Source organism: Solenopsis invicta, chromosome 5 (assembly GCF_016802725.1).
Source record: "Solenopsis invicta isolate M01_SB chromosome 5, UNIL_Sinv_3.0, whole genome shotgun sequence".
Classification (NCBI taxonomy): Eukaryota; Metazoa; Arthropoda; class Insecta; order Hymenoptera; family Formicidae; genus Solenopsis; species Solenopsis invicta.
Genome location: NC_052668.1, coordinates 19391999 through 19415031, shown reverse-complemented (window position 1 = coordinate 19415031; position 23033 = coordinate 19391999). Strand labels below are relative to the sequence as shown.

Below are 23033 nucleotides of genomic sequence, written 5' to 3'. Positions count from 1 at the left end.
CAGCAGCAGCTTGCAGTCGATACCGCTGCTGCGCCGAAGAAACGCGAGACGCGCGCGACGAACAGGGGGAACGAACAGAGTTCTCCGGAGTGTAGAGAGTAACGAGAACCGTGCTCTGGATATTCGATATCGCTTGATCGAGCCTCTCCCGCGGTTCCGCGTTACTGATCTTTGCTCGACTCTTCGTTCGTTCGTTCGTTCGTTCGTTCGTTCGTCGCGCCAATCGAGTCATAAGTAGCTCTCGATGATCTTGATACTTCCCGCACGCGAAATGAAGACGTTTGCTTCTCGTTCTATTTGGTTACACGTCGAATTCGTCGCGGGAGCGAGCCTGCAGTGATATAAGAAAAAAAGGGGAAACGATAATATTGCGCAAGTGTCGGAGCGTGGTAAGATGCGATAGTAGTAATAAAAAGGGCTCGAGTAGAACGACACAACGGAAATAACGTAGAAATAACGGTAATTATCGCGGTGCGTTTGTGGAATCGTAGCAGACAGCGAGACGGAAAAGAATATCCATCTCCGTGGATGTGCGATGTAATAACGTTGCGCAGTAACGTAACGACGGAAACGATATTCGTTACGCAAAATTCGTGCGCATAGAGGAAACCTGACGAGCACCACGGAGATATCTCCAGATAGAGTTCAGAAGACAGTTCGTCGTTCTAATTTTTGGCATTGAGCATCGCTCAGTGAAATAGGAGCGCGATAAGCGGTATCTATATTGCCCGTGATTACGATCCTCGCGAAGGTGAAAAGAATCTTGAAATCTCGGGGAGCACTTTGCGATCGAACGCAAAGAGAGTCACGCTCTCGTTACCGCTTTCGCGTACCTATACGTGTGTCGTTCTAACGCGTCGAGGACGCGTCTTCGGAGCTGTCCGAGTCGTTTTAATTCGCACGTCAACGTCCAAACGAAGAAAATAACATCCTTGAGACTGATTGGCAACAAGCCCCCTGCTCTAATTCGGACAATTCTCATCGCTTTGTTTTCCGCCCACGCTGCGCGTTCCGACCGTCACTTTTGCACGCTCGCCTACATTTAATTAACCAGTCGTCGGGCATTTATCTGTCGCAAAATTAGCTTTGTATCGAAGCATACTTTGAATTGTGAATGACGATCAATAGATTTAGGATCGCTTCCTTCGTATGGATCTTGTTACGTATATTAGTCGCGCTTCAATGGCGAGCTCCAGTTACAATTCGCGCGCGACTTCTTTACTTTTAGCTCTGTTATCGCCACTTATTATTTTTGTATTTTGAAAATATGGTATAAGAAAATTTTTATTAGCTGTCATAAATTTTAATTAAATTATACGCGTGGAGTGTAGAGTTGTAGAGTGTTGCACGCTCTGAATTTGGCGAGTCACGTTTCATCGACGAGTGTACTCGAATTAATTTGAAGATGAGCCTTTTTTAATTGAAAAAAATGCTGAGATAAAAATTTATTTTTTGACCTGTTACATTTAATATCCTTGTATAATAGATAAAAATTATGAATCTGAAAATCTCTCGAAGTTAAAGAATAAAAAATGGCTCGATTCGAAATATCTCGTATGTATAATCAACGAACGTTAATTTGTGTTACAGGTGCAGTTAAGAAATAATCAACGAAAATGAGTTGCATATCGCAGTGCGCCAAGTACTTTCTCTGTTTCTTCAACTTCATTTTCTTCGTAAGTATATATACATTTTCACGATGATAATCTAAATCGAAGTACGTATTCCTTATGCTCTTATTGCGAAACGCAATTCATCGAGAGCGTCATTACGATTAGCCGATAATCCAGTGGATGCTTCGCGTATCCTCACCTTGGAATTATTGAAACACTTCTCGCTTATTTTCTAAGCCTATTACGCGCGTAGTGTGTCAGAGAGTTGAGTTAAGAGTTAATCCGTTGAAGGAATACGTAAACTTGCCCGGCGAAATGTACAGTTAAATTATACGAAACCTTCTCTCATTGAATAATCCCTCGGTTCGTGCCGTTAAAAGAGCTACCGGTGTCTCGGGTCTCGGACCGAACGTCGAACGTTGAAATAGGGGATTTCTCCCTCTCGCAAAACTCTGCTCGATAATACAAATTGATAAGATGTGTTGAAAGCTTCTTTAGCTATCTTTCATCGGCAAGTGAAGATATAACGTAATGTTTAATTTGCATGCCGTTTATTTCTGACCAAAGCACTTTGCGACAGCTGATCAAGATTTACGTAGCACTTAATCCTCGAATGAGAAAGAGAGTGAGTTTCATAAATCCAGCTCCGGGAGCACGAGCGACGCGGGTACGCGGAAGAACTGACCTATTTCAACGTACAGCGCGAGGAGGAAAATTGGCGTCGCTTCTCGACGTCACGATTCGAGGCGTGTACAGTTAGGAGGATTGTTAGCTAGGAAGAGCCTGTCAAATTATCGCGGGATATCGCGAAATCGTACGATCGCGAGAGGCGATTGCAAAGTGAAACTTCGCAAAAATCTTGGCCGCTGCCTACCGAGGCAAAAGAGCGTTAGACCTCCTTCCGCCTCCTTCGACACGACGAATAGCCTTGATGAAGTCCGCGAAGCAGAACGGAAACCTACACATTAAAGCCTGTATTTTTACAGATCGCCGGAGGAGCGGCACTGACCGTCGGCATTTGGCTTTTCGCCGACAGGAGCTCCTTCACCAACCTCATCGGGAAACTCGATCAATCCGACTTTCTGGTAAGACGTAAACAGATTAGTCCGCGTTAAGGCGAGAGCGAAGTAAAAAGGGAGGAAAAGGCAGGGGAACGCGGGAGAATCGCACGCACTCATCCCGGCTCGTGTTCTCTCTACCTTGTTTTTCGAGGAAGTCGTTAATTGGCATTGTGCGCAACCACTTGCACGCGTGATCGTGCGTACGAGTGGCGAATTGGCCGAGTACCAAATATCCACCGAGACGAGGGCTCCGCACGAACGCGGAGAGCGCGGCACCGCGGCCACCAAGTTTGATCGTTTAACTTTCAAATCGATTCTTAATCTCCTACCTTCTCTCGAGTTGCGCGTGACGGCTTTGGACAAAGCGGGATACTTTCGATATTTGAACGTGCCGGACAATTCCGCGCGAAAATACCGGTTCGCAAAAACGAGTTTCTCTGCGTTAAATTCCTACTACACTCCCACGATAGTTTTCCGTTGCTCCTGCTGCTTTGTTAAACGCGCGATAATTTGTGACGATTTTTGATTGAAAATATTTAACTTGAGACATCTCGGAAATTGAAAGTTCCATCGATCAGTATTATCGGTATTAGCTGTCGATTTTATTGTTTGCTTTTCGAAAAACTTTTCGTCTGCTCCGCATTAGTGATATATTAGAAGACAAATGACTCGTGTGTCATTCATCCTCAAACAGTCGATTATTTTTATGGCTGTAAGTTTTCCTTACGTAATCGTGCTAATTACGTCGTAAGTTCGTTACGCAATTAGCGATAGGTGTAGCAAGGAAGTTCGAACTAAACTGGATTTGCTACTGACTCTTGAGTGATTATCATATCGGTGACAGTATTTTTTTATTTATTTATTCTTTTACTCGTTTAACCTGTATATTTCCGCATGTATGATGCATACGTAAGAGGATTAGTCTTTAAACCTTGTTTTTCCGACAAATCTTTTCGTTGGCATTGGAAAATAATCTAACGCGGCTTGCATTAACAAGCCTCGCATTGTACGAGCACGTGCGAAATGCGGATGAGTATAACGAGATACGCGTGACGCGTATTGTATCATACTATTGTTTATAATGCTTGGATACTCGGTTACTATCGCACGTACGTATTAGCGTGATTTTTCTATGCCACCGTGTCGTCGGATCGATATGTAAAGTGCGCATGTTCTTCCCGCGGATTCTCTCATTTCGTTATTTACCACGAAGATACATAGAAATTCGTTGAGATTTAACCAATGGACGTTAATACCTTCAGAAGCGTCCGACAAAGCCTCGAAATCTAAATTAAATATAGGAACTAGATTAGCTTAAAGATAAACATCCATTTCTTTTGGAAAGGTGCCAAGTACGATAGAAGATTTAACGAAAATATCTAACTTGCGAAGGACGTAAATTATAGACGATTTGATTTAAATTATTATTTTGCACCTTTTAGTTATATATTGTATGCATATAATTTTATATCATAGCTTTTGTTAAATAATGTAATGTAAATGAACTACTCAATGACCTTGAATATTCGTTACGCAGTTTTCACGCATCAAAAGTCATTGACCTTATTACGTATATTCATACGTGCGTAACTGTTCTCATAAAAATTTTAAAAATACTGTTTTAATTTTATTTTAAATTCTCGTTAATTAAAAAATAATGCATGTGGAAATTGTCGGTCTCTGCGATGTCTAAAATAAGACACGCTATGAAATTAGGGTACATTATAAAAAAAAATCGAAATCTCAATAAATTCAGAATTATGCGTGTCTTATTTGAAATTGAAATCTCTCTCTCAAGTTAATAATCGCATCGTTTCTATTTTTTTTTACGATGTAGAAACCTGGCAAAGAATCAAGTTTCGCTCACAAGAGAACAGTTCGTGCGTATTGATATTATTTTAAAAGAGTTCGCAAGGGTGGTCTACACACTAGACAGATATACATTATAGATAGGTTTTTTCTAATTACGAACTTCTTAGTGGTACCGGATAATCTACGCGTTTAACGAGGTACTTGACTCTACATATAAACTACGAGGAGAAGGAGCACAAAAAGAGCGACTTACCTTAAAGGCCGCGGTTAACGAGAACAATAGAGAATGGAAGTTGCCGCTTCCTTCGAATAATTGCTACTGCAAAACCCATTTCCTTCCTCCTGCAGGCCTTCGATCGTCTCTTATTGACATCACGACACGTACCTGTGTGTGTATGTGTATGTGTATATATATTTTAACAACACATGTTAATATGTATAAATTAATGAAATATTAATACGTACATATTGGCTAAAAATATTAGGTACCTATATTTTTTCTTTTTTCTGAATTTCTTTTAATCTGTTATCTTCAATAGGAAACATATAAGGAAACGATTACAGGATACAGGTAAAAGAATTTCAGATAAATGAAAAAAATATAGGTGCCTAATATCTTTGACCATGATTTTATACAGATATAAATACATATATTAATGCAACGATAAATTAAGATCAAGGAGAGCTCAAATTGGTTGTTCAACTTTATAACATAATTATTTCAATCTCATACAAATTATAACAAAATTTTAACATATTTCAAACTGTCCTGTCTTTCTTCGTCGTCTCATTCGCGCAAAGTTAGTTATTATACTAACCGGCAACGAAACAATATTCAAAATTTAAAAACGTATTGTAACTATCAATATACTTCCAAATAAATGCATCATACAAGTTGAAATTAATTTATCGTTACAATTTGCGTCGTGTGCAGAGATAGAGCGGTTTATTTGTTACAATATATCGATACGTAGAGATATCTTCTTTCCTGCGGAGGAAAAAGCAAGAATGAATGGCGTATATCGCGATGTGCGACGTTGGGTATGGCAACGTTACAGGCAAGGAGAACGAGAAACGTAATTATCGGTACTTGGTCGCTGATGAGATGATTGGTTGTCACATTAGCGCAACGCGTGGGAGGATCGGGGTGCTCCATCGCGGATTCGTGGCTCACTCGTAGGTATACCTCTTACAACGCAGGGGCCGAGGCTCTTCGGGCGATTTCACGCGGATTTTACGCAGCGGCCGCTCGCTCTCTCCCTCTACCCGTTCGCGCCGAATATTCATCCACTTTTTGGACGTTGCACAATTTTGCCTGAAATCTTTATTTATATTTACGTGGCGCGTTGTTACCCGGTGGCGGAGCTAGATAGCGGAACGCCGCGGAAAAGTAAAAGTGCCGCTTTCGTTTCGCGAGTTTCGCGCGGCCGGCGAAAGGATAACGCGCGTGTTTCCCTGTGATAAAGCAACATTATAATTAGACCGGTCATTCATAAAAAGGAATGTCGTAAGATTAGAGATCCGTTATAAAATGAGATATCGCCAGTACTAAAATTAATCTTTAACGTTATACAAAGATAATATGACACATGTGAGTTACAATGACTCTTTTAGCCGTCGCTATAAATATCATTACATTAATAGTAACGTCGCGCTGTAAATTAAGCAAACTCGTTTCCAGTTCGTAGAAGCGATTTGCGAACGAATGATGGAGGTACGGAACCGCGTGTGAGAAAATAAAATCGCAATCATATTGGTTCGCGTTAGATCACCAACACAAATCACCGTTGCTTTATTAGCGAAGGCTCGGGGACGCTTAGAAAGTCTCTTCTAATCATTCTAATCGAACGAATATAACTTGTAGCCGTTACACGCTGACGTCTCTTAGAAACTTCTCGCGAATAGGATTCGGTTTGCAAATTATGTGGGTTAGTTGTTCGAGATATTAAGCGTAATACATAACCGTTCGTAGTCTTATTGCTACTTTTGGAGGACATTTTTTTTTTTTAAGTTCGCGCACAAAGGCCTCGGTGAAAAAATGCTCATGGAAAATGCGCTTGGCGCGAGCTTGAGCGTCCTCCGCAGAGGAATGTAAATGGAAACGAGCGTGCAAATGAAAGTTGGGACAGACGTACAGTCGAGTAAAGGCTTCATCTTATCACTTGCATAGTTGGTGAGAGATACCGTTTGTCGTTTACATTTCCTCGACGAGGATTCCGTTTTTCGTTTTCCCGCGCATCCGTCACTGATCTCCCAACTTATCCCGTTAATTGCCGTTTCGCTTGAGCGATATCGACAGAGAATGGATTCAGCGGAAGCAGTGATATTATCTCTCATCCTTTGAACAATAATCAGCGTGTAGGGTAATATCGATATCGATCGGGAGCGTTGACGCACAACGCACAACGCACTGAGCGAAAGATGTACGGTTTGGCGGTTGGGGGAAGGGGGAAGGGGGGAAGACGGGTCTGAAATTAGAAAGGAAAATTTTGCTCATTTGCACGCTCGTTTCGTGAGAGAAAGAGAGAGAAAATTTATGGGACCTGGCTTTCGCTTAGATACCCTCCTTCTCTCATCGGGCACGTTCGACGCATCCACGAGCACGAGGGAAATAGGTATTTAGGACGTACGCCGTTAGCTCCAGAAAATGCATTAACTCACTGACGCACGCGCAACATACGTCCGTATACTGTAAATGCGCTAAATTAGGTCATTTCGGAGCAACAGCTCGTGCTCGACGATGGCCTGCGATTCTCCGTGTGCGTATTTGCGTGTGCTCGCTAGATCTAGTGTTCAGTGTATTCTTTATTAGGGCCTCGCGTTATTTCCACTTTAATCCTTGAATTATTGAATTACTTTCAATTGCCTTGATTACTCTTGAAAGAGCTAAAAAATATTCTGCAGTTTCTATCTTCGCTGACAGCTATTTAAAACGATCGTCAAGATGTTACACGATCAAGATTGGTTTCTTTAAACAGAAGCGTCGACAATTGAAATATCCTTAAAAGATTTTAAGCCGGTTGGTCAAAAGCATTTCGAGGAAGATTATCGTTTATTGCAACACTTCCATTTTCCAGTATTACTTTTAATACTTTTGTAGTGAAAGTAAACTCCAACTGTTGTAAAATTCAACCAGAACACAATCTATCTTAAGATTAATAGTCTACAATAGGGCTTGCCAAACTTTTTTCGCGATTTATTTATTTATTTATTTTTTATGGCAAACGTTTGCGACTCATCTAGCTGTGTAAGGATTATGAGAAAGAGCGAAGTAAATTGATTATTTATTTATATCATTTTACTCTTTTTGTTTTTTAATTTTTTATTGCATATAACTTTATAAATCTATTTTTCAAAATAGAAGAAGATTTCTAAAGGGAATGCGCTTATTTTCTAATTTTCTATTTTTAACGTCGCATCAAAGCGAATCTTTTACGTGTATAAGGAATTTAATAATTGCAGTTTATTTCGAAATTTGGTTTTGACTCCTTCCACAACTGAAAAATTTTTCGCGACCCATTCGGGAATCCCTCATCTATAGTCTTCAAACAGTTTTTTCAATGAACAGTTGCAATTAAAGTTTACAACTTCAGAAACATTTTTATCGGTCTAATTTCTTTTTTTTTTTGTATATTTTAATTTTACCGTTACTTTGTATCTTCTCGCTTTCTTTTTTATTTTGCGTCTTAATTTTGCTTTTACTTGTAACTCTTCTGTATTTTATTTTATATCTTAATTTCACTTTTATTTGCACACTGAGAGAAAAAAATTACTAAATTTTAATAAACATTTGTTTGAATACTTGCAACAAAAATATTTATTAAATGTAAATAAATATTTATTTATAGTACAAGAATCATATTAATGTAATTTAACTATAATATTTTTATTGAATAAATATTTATGTACCGTAAATAAATATTTCATTGTAAGTATTGAAATAAATTTTTTTCTCAGTGTATCTCTTTATGATACACCCCTCTTCCCTCTCTTGCAGGAGGGCTTGCCTTAGAATAATAATAAGCGCTTTCACTCATTCATCGAGACACATTATATTAAATTGATATACAATTTGTTATTACTGATGCTAATAAGTGTCTTGCAGATTAGTAAAGTAGTAAACTAATGTAGTTACTAGATCTACGAGATGAATGGACTCATTGCGTAGGCCGATTCGTACACACATTTAAAGCCGACCAGTTATATCGTTCGTTTATCATTCGCTGTCAGCATTCAAATAGTTTTGATCAATCTGGCGGAACAAGCCGGTGAAACCGAACACGAGACAGCCTTATTAGTCCTTTCACCTGGTGACCTGATTTTTCTGCGGCACGCTCCGCCGTCAAGTGGTTGGTGGTGTTCAATAAGACGCGCAACGTCGGCGCGCCTATACTAAGGTGGAACCCGTACATACTAAAAATACCTTGTATCCGTTCAACAGGTGTTCGAGATAAGAGTGTCAACGTGCCCGCGAAGTAATCCGCGGCAGGTACAAATCGTAGCGGCGCGGCGGAAGGCGGAAAGCCTTTAAACGCCTGAGCCGTTGCATTCCCGTCAACGTAAAACGATGGGTCACGCAACGACGTGATCGTCTTATCTGGCACACGAGTCGTAAAGTGCCACACGAAAGTACTTGTAAATAATTCTCAAGTAATTTCACGACGGAACGAGACAATGGAATTGATCCTTCGTGATTTATCACTGCCGTGTAGCCGAGTAGTAAAAATCGAATTTGCATTTTTATCAATGTAACGCGAGGATGTACGTATACGCGCGATAAAACATCTTGGGTTCGGCCTCGAATTGAAGCTTACGCGCTATCTGGAAAAAGTTCTTACTATCAGAACGCAAAACGCATTTGTTGTATAATCGAAAGTCTGCTAAAATTGATTTCTCTTTCCTCGATTCGTTAGCTCTTCGAGTTGTTAGTCGATCGACTTCTTTCTCGAGTTCCTAGGAACCTTTTTTCCTCCATGGGTAGATTTTCACACGCGATGGGTAAATTAGCACGGTTCTCTGTTACTCTGCGTTACCGCGGAATCAGCGTACGGGCTATCGGATCGGATTATGCATCGCGTTTCAAGTTTGCGCACGCATACTTGGTTTACTCCGAGATTTACGCCAAGATAGCGCATCCCGTAAAGTCTCTTGCGCTCTCGCGGAACCCGGCGCGCGGAGCGGCGCGCGGAGCGGCGCGCCATTCGGGAAAGCGGCGAGCGGAAATGTGTATCGAGGAAACGTGTCTTTCTCCCCTTCCCCCCTCCGTACAATTTTCTCCTTTAACGATCCACGAGGATCGCGGAGAACGAGCCACGACGACGGTGGACGGTGGCATCCATCGGCAGATGCACCGTCGCGCCGCCTCGCACAAAGGAACGTCTATGTTTCTCTCCACTCTGATCCGCCTCGTGAAACTCGATATCTATCACGCGCGACGACAGCTTGTATGTAGGGAGCTTTTAAGTATTCCAAGTGCCGTTCGCGAGCCATTATGTCATCCTCTTATATAGAGCACGTTCCCGTACAACACTCCCGCGGTTGGATACTCGCTGACGAGCTTGACCTAATAATTGTTTGCGGCATACCGACGCATTCGGTTTATACATTACATTGATTAAATTTGGCAATAAAGGTATATTGACTGGGAGGGCAGGGGGATACGTATTAAAATGACGCACTTGTTGACGACAATTTCATCGATATATTTCGATCTATGATAATCCAATTAATCGCATGAACTTAGGACGAGTTGCTCAAAGTCTTACAATTTTGTTTGTAAAACGCGAGACGAGTGGAGCTTGGAAATTCCGCGATTTGTAACGAGTGATCGTAAACTTCCCACTGACCGCAAAAATTTATGACTCAATATCACGACAAATAAAGATCTTATCTTTCTCTCTTTTTAATAAGTTCTTTTTTTACAATTTTTTTTTAAGTGCATGTTTTTCATATTTATTTTTTTATTTTTCTTTATAAATCTAATTTTCGTGTCTAATACATTTTGTATCTCCATCATCCGTAAATAACGTTTATTTTTCATAATTCTTTTATTTGTTTTTTTATTAGCTGAAGAAGAATCTGTGAACACAAAGATGTTTTATTTTCAAATCATATTTAAGAGAACCTCGATCGATATGTGAAAACACAATATAATCAAAGTGCAAAGCAATAAAGTAAAATCAATGATCAAAGAACGAGAAATAAGTTACAATATAGTAATTTGTTTAAAAGTAAAATTTGTTCGTGAACTTGAGAAAGGCAAGTATATTGCAACTTATTTCTCGTTCTTTGAACATTAATTTTACTTTATTGCTTTGTATAAAAAAAAAGCTTGACTTTTTTATATATTACAATAAATATAATATACAATTTTTTACAATTATATAATAATTGTATATTAGTATAAATAGAATAAATTTAATTTTGTTATCATAAATATCGTAAATAAATTTGCACAACGAATGTGTGAGCTCTACGTAAAAAAAGATTCTAGGATGCTCGTAATGTTGCGCAATCTCGTATTCCCTACCTGCGTCTCCTACCGATGAATATTTGTCGCAGAACGATTCGTATTCTCATCGCGCCTTTCTGTTTTGCAGAACAAAACGGACGCCGATGTCATCAAGATGATCGCCTACATTCTTATCATCGCTGGTGCTCTTACATTCATTATCAGTTTCCTCGGGTATTGCGGCGCTATGTTCGAGTCCAGGTGTCTCCTCTGTGTCGTAAGTTCGTTCTGATAAAACTCGTTTCGCTCGCAATTTTCTGTCTCGTCTCATACATATTCCATACATATTCTCAGGGTGATCTGATGCAAAATTACAGAGACTTGCGGAACACGAATATACCATGTAAAGATTGCTGATTACTCATGTATTTCTCGTGTATTTTGTACCTAGAAATAGAATAGTTACGTTTTAATGCGGATGCAAATAATTTTGAGGTAATAAGTGAGTCATTACGATTAACACGCGATTCTTAATAACAACTTCCAGAATGCTATTACTTTTAATGTGTACTTTAATACAAAACGCTATCAAAGCTGCTAATTGTAGCAAAAATTCAGTAACTGGCATAATTTGTTGAAAACAACGCAAGTAATGTAAAATTCTACGCTCAATTAATAATTCAACTCGAGATTTTCTCGCTTTGACTTTCTTTTTCTCTCATTCGTGACGTAACAAGCGAATACAGAATGATCTTTGTTATTGTTGTTACAACCAGGAAAAGAGTGCATTTACCGAAAAAGATAAATCAAAAACGTAAAATAAATTTTCTCTTTTTTAACATTATTTTCCGTTTTCGAGAAAATCGAATTTTCTATGAATCGAATTTTATATGAAGCAATCTAGTCATATATTTTCGATTTGTTTCTTTATTTTATTTCTTCATCTAAAACCATCACCTTGTCGACAATGTCGCATCGGAATGGAGTTACACAAAACGGGGAAAAAACATTTTCTGTACGTGATTACAGTACGGCATTCTAATTTTGGTGGTCTTAATCCTGGAGTGTGTGGTAGTCGGCCTCGCTTTTGGACTTAAAGGAGACGTGCGTATTCATATCACATTCTATGTCTGAAATTTACATAGAAAAAAATTATTAAAATCAAATCAGTTATTTTCTCATATATAAGCTAGAAATAAAATTAAATTTTTAATAGAATTGATAAACTTAAATTTTAGCAAAATATTATATATATTTTTTAAATATTATAACAGTCGCCTAAAAAGCACAATTGATCGTTTTGATAATAAAAGTATTGAAAAATTTAAAAATTTTTGGTTTAAGGATATTGTTATCTCTCTTCTCTTCTCGATATTTTTTTCTTTAAATTTTCATGAAAATTATTATCGAATAGAGATGAATATATTTTTTCTTGGTGAAATTATATAAAATTTTTTACGTAAACAAGTTATGTTTATTTAACATGATCAAATCCCTTAAAGAGGATTTTATTGTACTTTCTTGCTCATATATGAGACAATAAGTTAATAATCTGATATTAATTTTTTTTTCTCTGCGGTTTGTGTCAATAAACCAGCATCGGACAATTGACAATTAGTTCTATGTAGATATTAATTAATATGTATTTTTTATAAGATTAATCTTAGAATGAAATTTGCGCAGGTTGAGAAAGGTACGCAGGATTTCTTGAAGTCAACCCTCGCCAAGTATTATGCGACCACGGGCGATAAAACTGATACGGTGACAGTCGCGTGGGATGGTATCATGAGTAAGGTAAAGTTTCTAATTATCGCTAACGAATACGTTAGTTAATGATAATCAATTTTGAGCGCGAGTAGCGAACTGCCACGCGAATTAATGGTACATTGATTTTTCCGGATTTTATTTATCTTGCATGTGTAAACGCGATTAATTTGCCAAGTGGTTCGCTAACTGTACTTTGGCACTTTGTTGTAAGTGAAAGCTGGTAATATCATGGACAAGAGCTATCGGCGCGCTCGCTATCGTACCACTTTATAGCGAAATTGCATATTACAAACGCGCTGGTCAGAATTTTGTTTTAGAACGTCTATTACGCGAAAATTGATAGGAAACTGGACGAATTATGGAATATTGTTACATATCTATACTAAGATCACTGCACCAATCACTGAACAATCACCGATAAATGACTGGTTTAAAAAATATTTAAGTAATAAATTACAAATTAATATATAGCTTTTAAATCTAATTTTCATATAGATTTGATTAATATATAAATTTTTTATTTGAAAGTATAATTATATTAAGTTTATATTTATTTATCGACTGGTGTAAATTTCAATAAGCATCGTGTTAAATTAAATTGCTAATTTAAATTATTATACATGTTTAAATGTTTCTGCAACATTCCAATAAATATATAATATTTCTTCTGCATCCGTTTATCTTCTCGATCACGGGGGAGTCTACGATAGTTCAATAAATGGATAGAGAAAAATTTTATTGATAACTAAGAAAAAAAAAGCAAGATTACCTATCACATCGATTTAAATATCTTCAGCTTCATTGTTGCGGCGTGGAAAATTTTCGGGACTTCGGTGAGAATAGGAACTGGACTGCAACTGGAAAAATGGTCCCCGATGCTTGCTGTATAAAAGAAAATGACGTTCTGAAAGATCCCACGTGTCCCATCAGCCCCACTGTATCTAACTCGTACTATCAAATGGTAAGTTGGGCGATAAATTTATTTTAACGGCTTTTTTTTACATTACTCAGCGTATTTGGCGCACGAACCAAGACTAGCATACTAGATGTAATTGTAGTGCTATATAAACATAGGTCATACGTATGTCTATTCACGTACAACACACTTTCCCTTTGACAATTTTCTAAGCGTGACTCGACATTGACATTGCGTGCTCCTAGTTCTCGTACATCGAAACTTTCATAAAGATGTATTGGAGGTAGGTACGATAATAGTTCCGTGTTATGCGTGACAAAGAAAACGTTTGTACGAGCTTCACATACGAACCTTATGATATTTTCTTAACGATGAGATTTGATCTTTTTGATTATACTTTTTTTAGACATTACATATTTTTCCTTATTTTTTGATTTCCATAGTTTTTATCCGCGGTTATTATTTTTTTAAAGCGACTATGATTGGTGGAAAAATGTATGGAGGAAACCACTTTGAATCACTCCTGTGCTGCAACAATGATATAAACAGTGACTTAAAAAGTATTAGTTTTTAGTTTGCAAGAAAAAAAAAAGAGAATTTTAATAAGAGTTCAGTATACCAAATGAAAAACTAATAATATAATTTTTTTACAATCAATTATTAAAATTATATTAGAAAATGATAATAATTGAAAGCATTGAAACTTCGTTTGAAGATTTTTGTTCCGTCGTTATATTGTAACAAATGAGCGACGCGTTGATACGTCGTGTGTTAAGAATTGACGTACGATGGTTATTCGTAGGGTTGCTACAAGGCCATGATGACCGCTATCGAGGAGAACGCGGCGATAGTGATCGGTGTGGCCGCTACCCTGGTCTTCGTCGAGGTTCTGGTCATTATCCTGGCGCTGTATCTAGCCTGCTGCTACTGGCGTCCACAACATGGTAGGCTCGGTGTTAAAGTCAGTTACTAAATCCGGTATTAAGCGCGCAAAAGTAACTTATTTCCGCTGAACGATTTCCTCGGCCGTTAGGGACCGTCAGCTCTGTTCATTTACGGTGTAAAATGTGACCTCTTTGACACTTTGCAGTTTATCGATGCGTAGAACCTTCTGGCAAGGAGTAACTTCGAGAGCAGAATGTGCTAAGCTTTCTGCCAGCAGTTCTTTTGAACGCAGTTCTTTTTTCTTTAAGGATACTTCGCGATTACCTCGACTGTGTTTATACGTGTATGCTTAATATACGTATATAACACGTACAATGTACCTATATATGTATACATGCATATGTATATAAACACACACACATATATATGTATATGCATATATGTATGTATATGCTTTCGTGTACTTTTCACCGCAATGGCGACGCAAGTTGAATCCGATGGCATCGTACCGCATCGTGCGCTTTAGTCTCAGAACTATAACGTAACGAGAATCGAAGGGTTGCGTATCAAAAGCGATTTAACGTTACAACCGATCGATGAAGCAGTCGCTGATCACGATGACTGATCGCACAATCGCTTTCGGTCTACTCGAGCCCTTCGGATCGCTCGCACGAATTAACGTAGGAATTTCAACGAAAATCGCGTTGAGCGGAAGCCGCAAAGGCGCAGGATCTCCTTCATGACTATTGTCAACTTCGAGAGCTTCAGAGTTGCATGTGCCAAATTACGACACGCACAATTGCGGAATCAGTTGCGTGTCGATTGTCAAGCGCTTTACATCGGCGCTAAAGTGTCAATGTATCAAACGCATTCGCTTTCACTGAGATTATTAACGTGGAATGCACGTTGTATAATCGACACCGCGAGCAAATCGTTCAACATTTTGACGCATGTAGAAAATCTTTTCTTCTCTAGCCGTTCTGGAAAAAAAACAATCTAATGTTTATTTTTTATCAATGTAGATTAATCTCATTAATTTAATTTGTTTTTTTATTTTCAAAATGTTAGTTATTGAAATGAGATTATATAATATATATATATATATATATAGCGTCATGACTTGCTTACATGAAGAAATCTTGTACAGTACCATCGAAAAAGTATTCTCGTTATTCAATAATCATTTTCTCGAGTTGAAAGGAAAAAATGATTGTTACGTAGAATATATTAATTTTAATCAGAGATACTCTAATGCTACTAGCATGTAAAAATTAGAAACGGAATCACAGAAGAAGTAAGTTAATCTACATTGGTAGAAATGGATATGAATGAAAGAAACTTTTCTTTTTCGCGACTTGGACACCATGCAGATGAAAATATTTAGAGGTTCTTTTTATAGCTCGCGTTCATTGTTAACACGACGCTCGTTTCTATCCGCTCAACGCTCGCTTGAACGATCTGTGCCAACACTTGTATTTCAATATTTCGTCACCGCCTTGCAACGTGGTAACTCAAAATGCTTTTGAATTCGGGCGAAATGACCAATAATGTACATATCGTACCGAAGTACTCCCAACAACTTTGACGACCAATTCTCACTCGAAGAACGTGAAATGAGAGATAGCTAAAATTTGATTTGCGATAAAAATGTTGTAATATTTTTTTAAATCTCGGTTACGATCACCCATCGGGCAGCTTGCTTTCCCAGAATTCTTGAACATTCGTTCGATCGCACAGTTATTTTCAATATTTTACATTCCGTCTTGTCAATACGAACAAAAACTGTCGCACGATTTTCCATAGCTTCATAAACAACCGAGGTCGATCGGTAGTGAAAGTGTTGTTGAGTGCAGCACAATTTCACGTTCGGGTCCTCGACGGTGAGGTGAATGCCTCGTCGCGAAGAAATTACGGGTGTTACATACGCGCGTATTCATCTGAATTGATCACAATCCATCCTATTAAAGTAGAACCTTTTCTCAATTGGAAGGCATTGACAAATGGACGTTCTTTTAGCTTGTGTAGACGTATCGTCGAGACAGGCCTGGTGAGGTGCTGAAGTAAGGATGATTTTGATGGGGTTTGCTTTCAAGTAAGACGGAGGTGAGGCTATCAGTTGACAGCCGATCCCTTCCTTGCTGCCGCTTCGCGCTGCAGCGTCTAGATCTATTATCATCTATTCTATTCTACAAGCGTTCTTTAAATTCTATTCAGGCATGGTAGCTTTGCTCTCCACCCTTGCATGGCCATGCTGTTGTATATTATTTGACAGAGGCAGAGAGCCGGATGTACGGAGACTGAGAGTGAGAGAGAAAGAGAGAGCGCGAGAGAGAGAGAGAGAGAGAGAGAGAGAGGCCCGATTGCATCGTCACGTTGACGCAACCTGTAACAGGTGCAAAACGATTAGTGTTGGTTGACTTTGAACAGAGGTGATTCTATACGGAATGGGGTATCATGGAGCAGGGACGATATCTTGTGATAATGAAAATTATAAGTGTGCATTAATACGATCATTAATCAGAAAGTTATTTTTATTATTTCAATATCTATATATCTATATACATATATATAAAGCGTCTCCTGCCAAGCGCCACTCCCTCTGAATCATGATCAATTTTCAGTCGACTTTTCCTTAACGGAGAAAAACCAAAATGTATCATAATTTTGCAACCTTTGAAATAATCATTATATTTTTATAACTAAAGCCTAAAATTTTATTGTAATATAGTGTCTATTTGAAATTGATTCAAGAATATAATTTTGTTATCTATTTTTAAAACGCTTTTCATTCTTGATCTCGACATATTTGCAAAGGAAAAATCAGCTTAGAATTAGCAAGAAAAAAAATGTAATTTAAGGAAGTGCGTTCAGCGAGAGACACTTTGCGTTAACGATGATAAATTATTAAATGCATAAAGTGATAAAGTGATAAAAAGAAATAAAGTATGCAAATGGGAAAAAAATGTAAAGTAGCGTAATACGTTAGGCATTTAAATATGTGCAATTGTTGTTTCATGATTACAATTAATCTAAATGACGTTAATTATTATAATTAGACATTTTTCGAATTCTGCATAAAAAGATGCTATTTATCAATTGTTTATGAATTAATCACGAAACAATAGCTATGATTACTAAAATAGACGAAAATTTAGAAAATTGAGTCACTAATCAAAGCGTTCCATCCGTAAATAATGCATTTTCGTGTTCAATTCAACTAATACGAGTTGAATACATAAAACATTGGATATATATATGGGCGCGTAAAGATCTTTCTTCTTTAGCGCGCGCTGTTAAATTTTTTGAGAAGAATCAGAACGATAAACTATCAAACGTGTTTTGTTGAAGCCAAACGAGTATGCAATTGGGCCTGTAAGTTTCATTTGAGCTTCAGCGTGACTTCATTTTGTTTCACGGTGTTAACTCATATCGAACAGCTGTCGGCACGAGTTATTAAACACACGTGGCGAAATTCTACTCGGAATTGTGGTACGCAAGTAACACAAACATTTAACTGTTTCCTTTCACCTTTCTCATTAGTTTATAGTAGCTTAGTCAGCAATCTATTGTCTCAATGTTGCAAACGCTATACGGTACCTAACAGATACATCGCAAAGATCGCAGGATGAGGTATCTCATTCACGTTTACATATGTAAAGAATACAAAAAAAAAAAAATTGCATTATTGTAAATGGGACGACGTACAATTTCGAGAAGAAGTCCATATACCTTCATAAGAAATCGATAATATGTATGTTAGTGTACTTTCAATGTTTAACACACACTGCTGTATACGCCAAGTTCTGTACGTATGCGCACCGAACACACGCGGAGGGCCAAAGCCAAAAACCAGGCAACAACAACAACAAAAAAATATTTGAAGACTGAGAAAATTGAGAAACTAAATTGTACGCACATTGCAACGATCTGATGCGGACCTTACGAATCGAAGATATCATTTCCTTAGCGGGATGCGTGTATATATTTAGATAGAGTATATTTTTGTAGAGTTTCTGCGATATCTCGGCGCGACATCGTACAAGTGAAACGCGAAAGAAACTTCCGATTCTTTGTTCATTTCGAGAAGATCGCATGTAAACAAGGATGATGGTATTGCATTTTCGACAATACGATCGCGCGCATGCAGAACGCACGAACGCACGTGCCAGGTGTATCGACCAGGAATGCCAAAAAGAAAGGAAAAAAAAAGATGCACAAATGATCTTACGCGTTTTCTTCCGTACCTGAACTTTTCTAGATTTAACGTTAGACGATGCCCCATACGGCACGGGAGCTTTTCGGTCACATCGAAGCAAGCTGCAATAGAATGCAAAGTAGATGTTCCAACATTGATGCAGAAATGCATCGATGTTGCAGCAACATATAAGTAATATACAATATAAATTAGCTTGCGCAGACGCAGCACAGAACATTCCAGCAATGTTGCTGAAATGCGTTATATAGTATTGTATTCCGTGCTGTATGGGTATTGCGTGTTAGGGGTATTGCAATCTTTCCGCAAAGTTTCCGCGAACCTTCTGTGCTGCATGGGTACAATATACCTGTATGCGAATCTCTTGTTTGGAGGATCTACGCCGTTAATTGTAATCTTGTAATCGCGGGCCGCGTGCTGCACTGTGTGTGCGACTATCGACTCGACGAGTCTGATTTCGTTCGTCGTTCTTTCTCCGTGCCAGCGTGCGCGTACGTACATACACACGAGTAATCGACGGTAATCTTAATGCGGACGGTAGTCTTACGATGCTATTTTACATCGCTACTAATTGTTCATGCCGCACATTCTAGACATTTTCGTTTCCAGTGTTAACTTGTTGGTGCTGCTGTTGACGAGGCATTAAGAGCATGGAACTGTTGAGTAGTGCCTCCTAGCACGTTGAGCCCTTAGTGCTCCTGTGCCTTGCTTGCTTGAAACTCTAGCTGCTAGCCAAGCCTAGGCTAGTTGAGAAGTCGGCCGACAGAAAACCAATTCTTTGACGCTTGAGTTGACGAAACGTTTCGGGAAATAAAAGAAAGAAAAGTTATCTTATTTATATAAGAGAAACACACATTGGCAGTGACGTAGGAGGAGATATGGCTAGGCGTTACGCAGTTTTTTCTCGAAGGAGAGCTCAGGTCCGGACCCATCAATCTTATATATTTTACGGTGTGTATATATATGTAAGATTGATAAATATATATATCTCGCGTTGCGTATCGCAAGCGATATACGCATGTAAATATATATATTGCGATACGAAGTATCTCAAAAACGTCACTGTAAATTGCTATCGTTTCGTAGTTTTGCTAAGTGGTTTGTATATTAAAGGGAGGTACAAGCGTTTAAAATGATTGAGAAACGGCCACGGCACCCATCGTGACCGTAGGCGAAGGCGCGCGATCCAACAATGAATTTCCTTTCTTTTCTTTCCTTTTCTTCCCTTTTCTTTCCTTTAGGTAAACTGGTAAAAGTTTTTCTTACACTTTTTCGTGTAATTTTTATTTTTTTTTCAGAATTTTATACAAGTGGCTGTGCTGCTAGGAAAATACAATTTTGCTTATTAGAATAAGATAATTATTACATTATCTTAGTTAAAATATTATAGAGAAATATATACAATCTATTTGTTTTTATTAATAAATTGTCAAGTAATATTTGCTTTCTAAAAATGAGATTTTGTTTCAATTATTTTTCCCTATACAAATACTTTTTGCACTCACTGTATGTAAATTCTGAGATATTTTAAGATTTATAAGATTTCTCATTCTATATAATTTCTCAGAAAAACTTGTAAAATCTGAAGAGATTAAAAAATTTTCTTAGAAATCTTCATAAATTTAAAATTTGAAAAATTCTTCAAAATAGTGAGATATTACAAGAATTTTTGTCATCAGGCTTTCCCTTTTCTTTCATCTTCCGACTCTTGGTCGTCCACAAGTAAACGTCGATAACGCGACAGTAGATGTACATACGCGATACACGATTAATATTACAATATTTTCATAAACGTTTTAGATGCTTGTACTCGCAACATGGAATACTCACGCGATGTTTCGTTCATCTCTCAAAGCGGACAGTGGAACATTTAACTTGTGACGAGAATCCGACGTACTTTTTGGCCTATTTTTCCGCTGTTTTATTACGTTCGGCAATATTTTTGGTGGGAGCGCTTCTTACACACTTACTAAATATAGTAATGCACAGAGATCATTGTTTCAGTAGCACTCGGAATATAAGTCGAAGATAACGCTAAGAAATGCTAATGAGCTTATTGCTCGAGCCATTAAAGAGACACATTTACTCGCAAAACCATGTTTTATTTAAAGGATTTATTTGGTAAGAGAGCCGAAGCTTCTTTTCACGTAACATTCTCTGTAACAGATAAAAATCTCACGTGATACGTTCTGACTTCAAGCTGATAATACATGCTTCTGTCTATATTTTTCTTAAATATATATATATATATATATATATATATATATATGTATATATACACATATGTATATATATGTACCTGAGTAATTAAACAAATTGTCAGATATATATGTATATCAAATCGTGTATAATTATCTGAAGAATAGGAATAGCACGTCATTGCTGACAGTATAGAGATCGGCAGAAGCAACTTTACATACGTAATACACTTTGTGAGCAAGTCACGAAGTCAGAGTGTCTATGAACGTTAGTTCTTTCTTTCTTTCTTTATCGGATTGCCGTGTATGAAAATGTGCTGCACATCACTGTTCCCGCGATAGAGGAAGTAACAAATCAAACCTCCTTTTACCTCTGACACACAAGTATTGAAGCTATGTCAAAAGAGTATTTTATCATATACACTTATGAATCATTTTAACACATAATTAACGACTGTTCATGATAACGCGTCGCTCGCATATAAGAGCGATGCACGAGATATCGCACAGACTAATTGGAGGATTGAAATTCTCATTAACTCATTAGCTGATAGTTTAAAGACTATGATATATAGTGAAATGCTTGTTTTTATATAATGTGCAGTTTAATTTAGAGAGATGAAGATCACGTTTTTTGCATGCAATATTATGCACTATGAATATTTATATTTATTTTTAAACGTTCGCATAGTGTGTCCGTCAAGTATCTTAAAAAAAAAAATAATGTAAAGGTCTTTTCTATTGCAATTTCACTCTTACGTGAATGTCGATATCGTAAATGCCAGTTCAGAGGGAAGGAGCTTTTTTGTACATTATTTTTTGCTTAACCACGGAAAAATATTCAACAAAGTAGTTTCGAAATAACGCCGTTTTGTTTCCGTAACAGAAAATACATCAACTTGCATTCATGTATTTGACAACACCAAGATCATCAAGCTCATAGAATTGAATAAACGGGGAATATTGCAATACAAATGACCTGGTCCTTATAACGCTGTCTAATATGTAGTCCCATAATATTGAATGTATAAATTTCAGAAAAGCTATTTAAAGTCGAGAAAAAAAAAGATAACAGTTTAAAAAACGAAAAGCCTAAGACACCAGTTTAGAAACTCGTACGTAGAATTTGTGGAAGTCGAGTCAAGATTTAATGTGACAAGTTTACGTGTTTACTCTGAAATTGCGATAAAAATGAATATAAAAGCGCGTGTTGTAGTCGTATGCTATGGTATATGATACATTTAGTTTCGCGTAAATCAATATATGATATCTACAAGAGTATCTTTTTGGTACTAAAGATACAAGGAATAGGCTACTGTGCAAAAATTATTTTTGAAGAACTATGTGAGATATATTATAATGATAAGAGGATTACAAAAAAAAAGAAACAAAACACAAACACGGCCAAGAACGCATGATATTGCTTAGTTTAAGTTGAAAGTTTAAGATATTTAGTAACATTCGGTTTTGTTTCGGTGCAATTAAGAATTATCATGTGAAATAGGTGTATCAAGATGTATTCAAATTTTATATACAGAGACTGATACCTGACCTAAAAATGTATATATTTGAGATGCGATTATTGATATACAGTTGTATTCCAATACATTATTATTAACTATGAGTACTGTACAATTGCATATATTAAGAATATAGTACGATTGATTTTTGTTAAGAGTATTATATGTTTTTTGTAAAAAAAGAAGCTGTATACACACAGAACCAAAATAAAAATTTTATATATATTATTCATAAATGCCAGATAAAATGTGTAATGCGAATTGTTTTCTTCTATCGTTTCACTTCCGATAACGATTGTAGAAACGTACCAAGAATCAATCGATTCGCAAAATCCGTGCTCTGAACTAGTTGGACGTACAGATGCGAGATATTAAAAATAATTTAATACAAAAATATGTTAGTTTATTTGTAAAATAAAAATCAAGTATGCAGATTATAAAACATTTGCAACTTTTATGTATGTATATGAAAACTGTACGTCTGAAAATCATTGTTCATATACTATATTCGACAAGCACAGTACGCGAACTCGTTTCTAAATTTAAGAAATATATTATGAACATTTTGATATTTGTTTATTCGCATACTTATAATGC

General features: G+C 37.3%; 1 protein-coding gene across 11 annotated transcripts in view; it reads left to right on the top strand.

Moving 5' to 3' along the window:
• Positions 1-23033, top strand: part of LOC105205654 (tetraspanin-1) — a 41064-nt gene that overhangs the window by 14279 nt on the left and 3752 nt on the right. For 2 of the 11 annotated variants that reach the window (XM_026131924.2, XM_039449870.1), the window contains exons 2-9: positions 1591-1676; positions 2600-2698; positions 11086-11214; positions 11967-12041; positions 12621-12731; positions 13501-13665; positions 14423-14564; positions 20017-20087. In XM_026131924.2, coding sequence (XP_025987709.1) covers positions 1617-1676; positions 2600-2698; positions 11086-11214; positions 11967-12041; positions 12621-12731; positions 13501-13665; positions 14423-14564; positions 20017-20072 — 837 coding nt within the window. In that variant the 5' untranslated portion in view covers positions 1591-1616 and the 3' untranslated portion in view covers positions 20073-20087. Of the gene's footprint in view, positions 1-239; positions 390-1590; positions 1677-2599; positions 2699-6053; positions 6078-11085; positions 11215-11966; positions 12042-12620; positions 12732-13500; positions 13666-14422; positions 14565-14710; positions 22594-23033 lie in introns of those variants that run through there. The other 9 variants (XR_003268351.2, XR_851298.3, XM_026131923.2 and 6 more) reach the window with 9 other exon arrangements.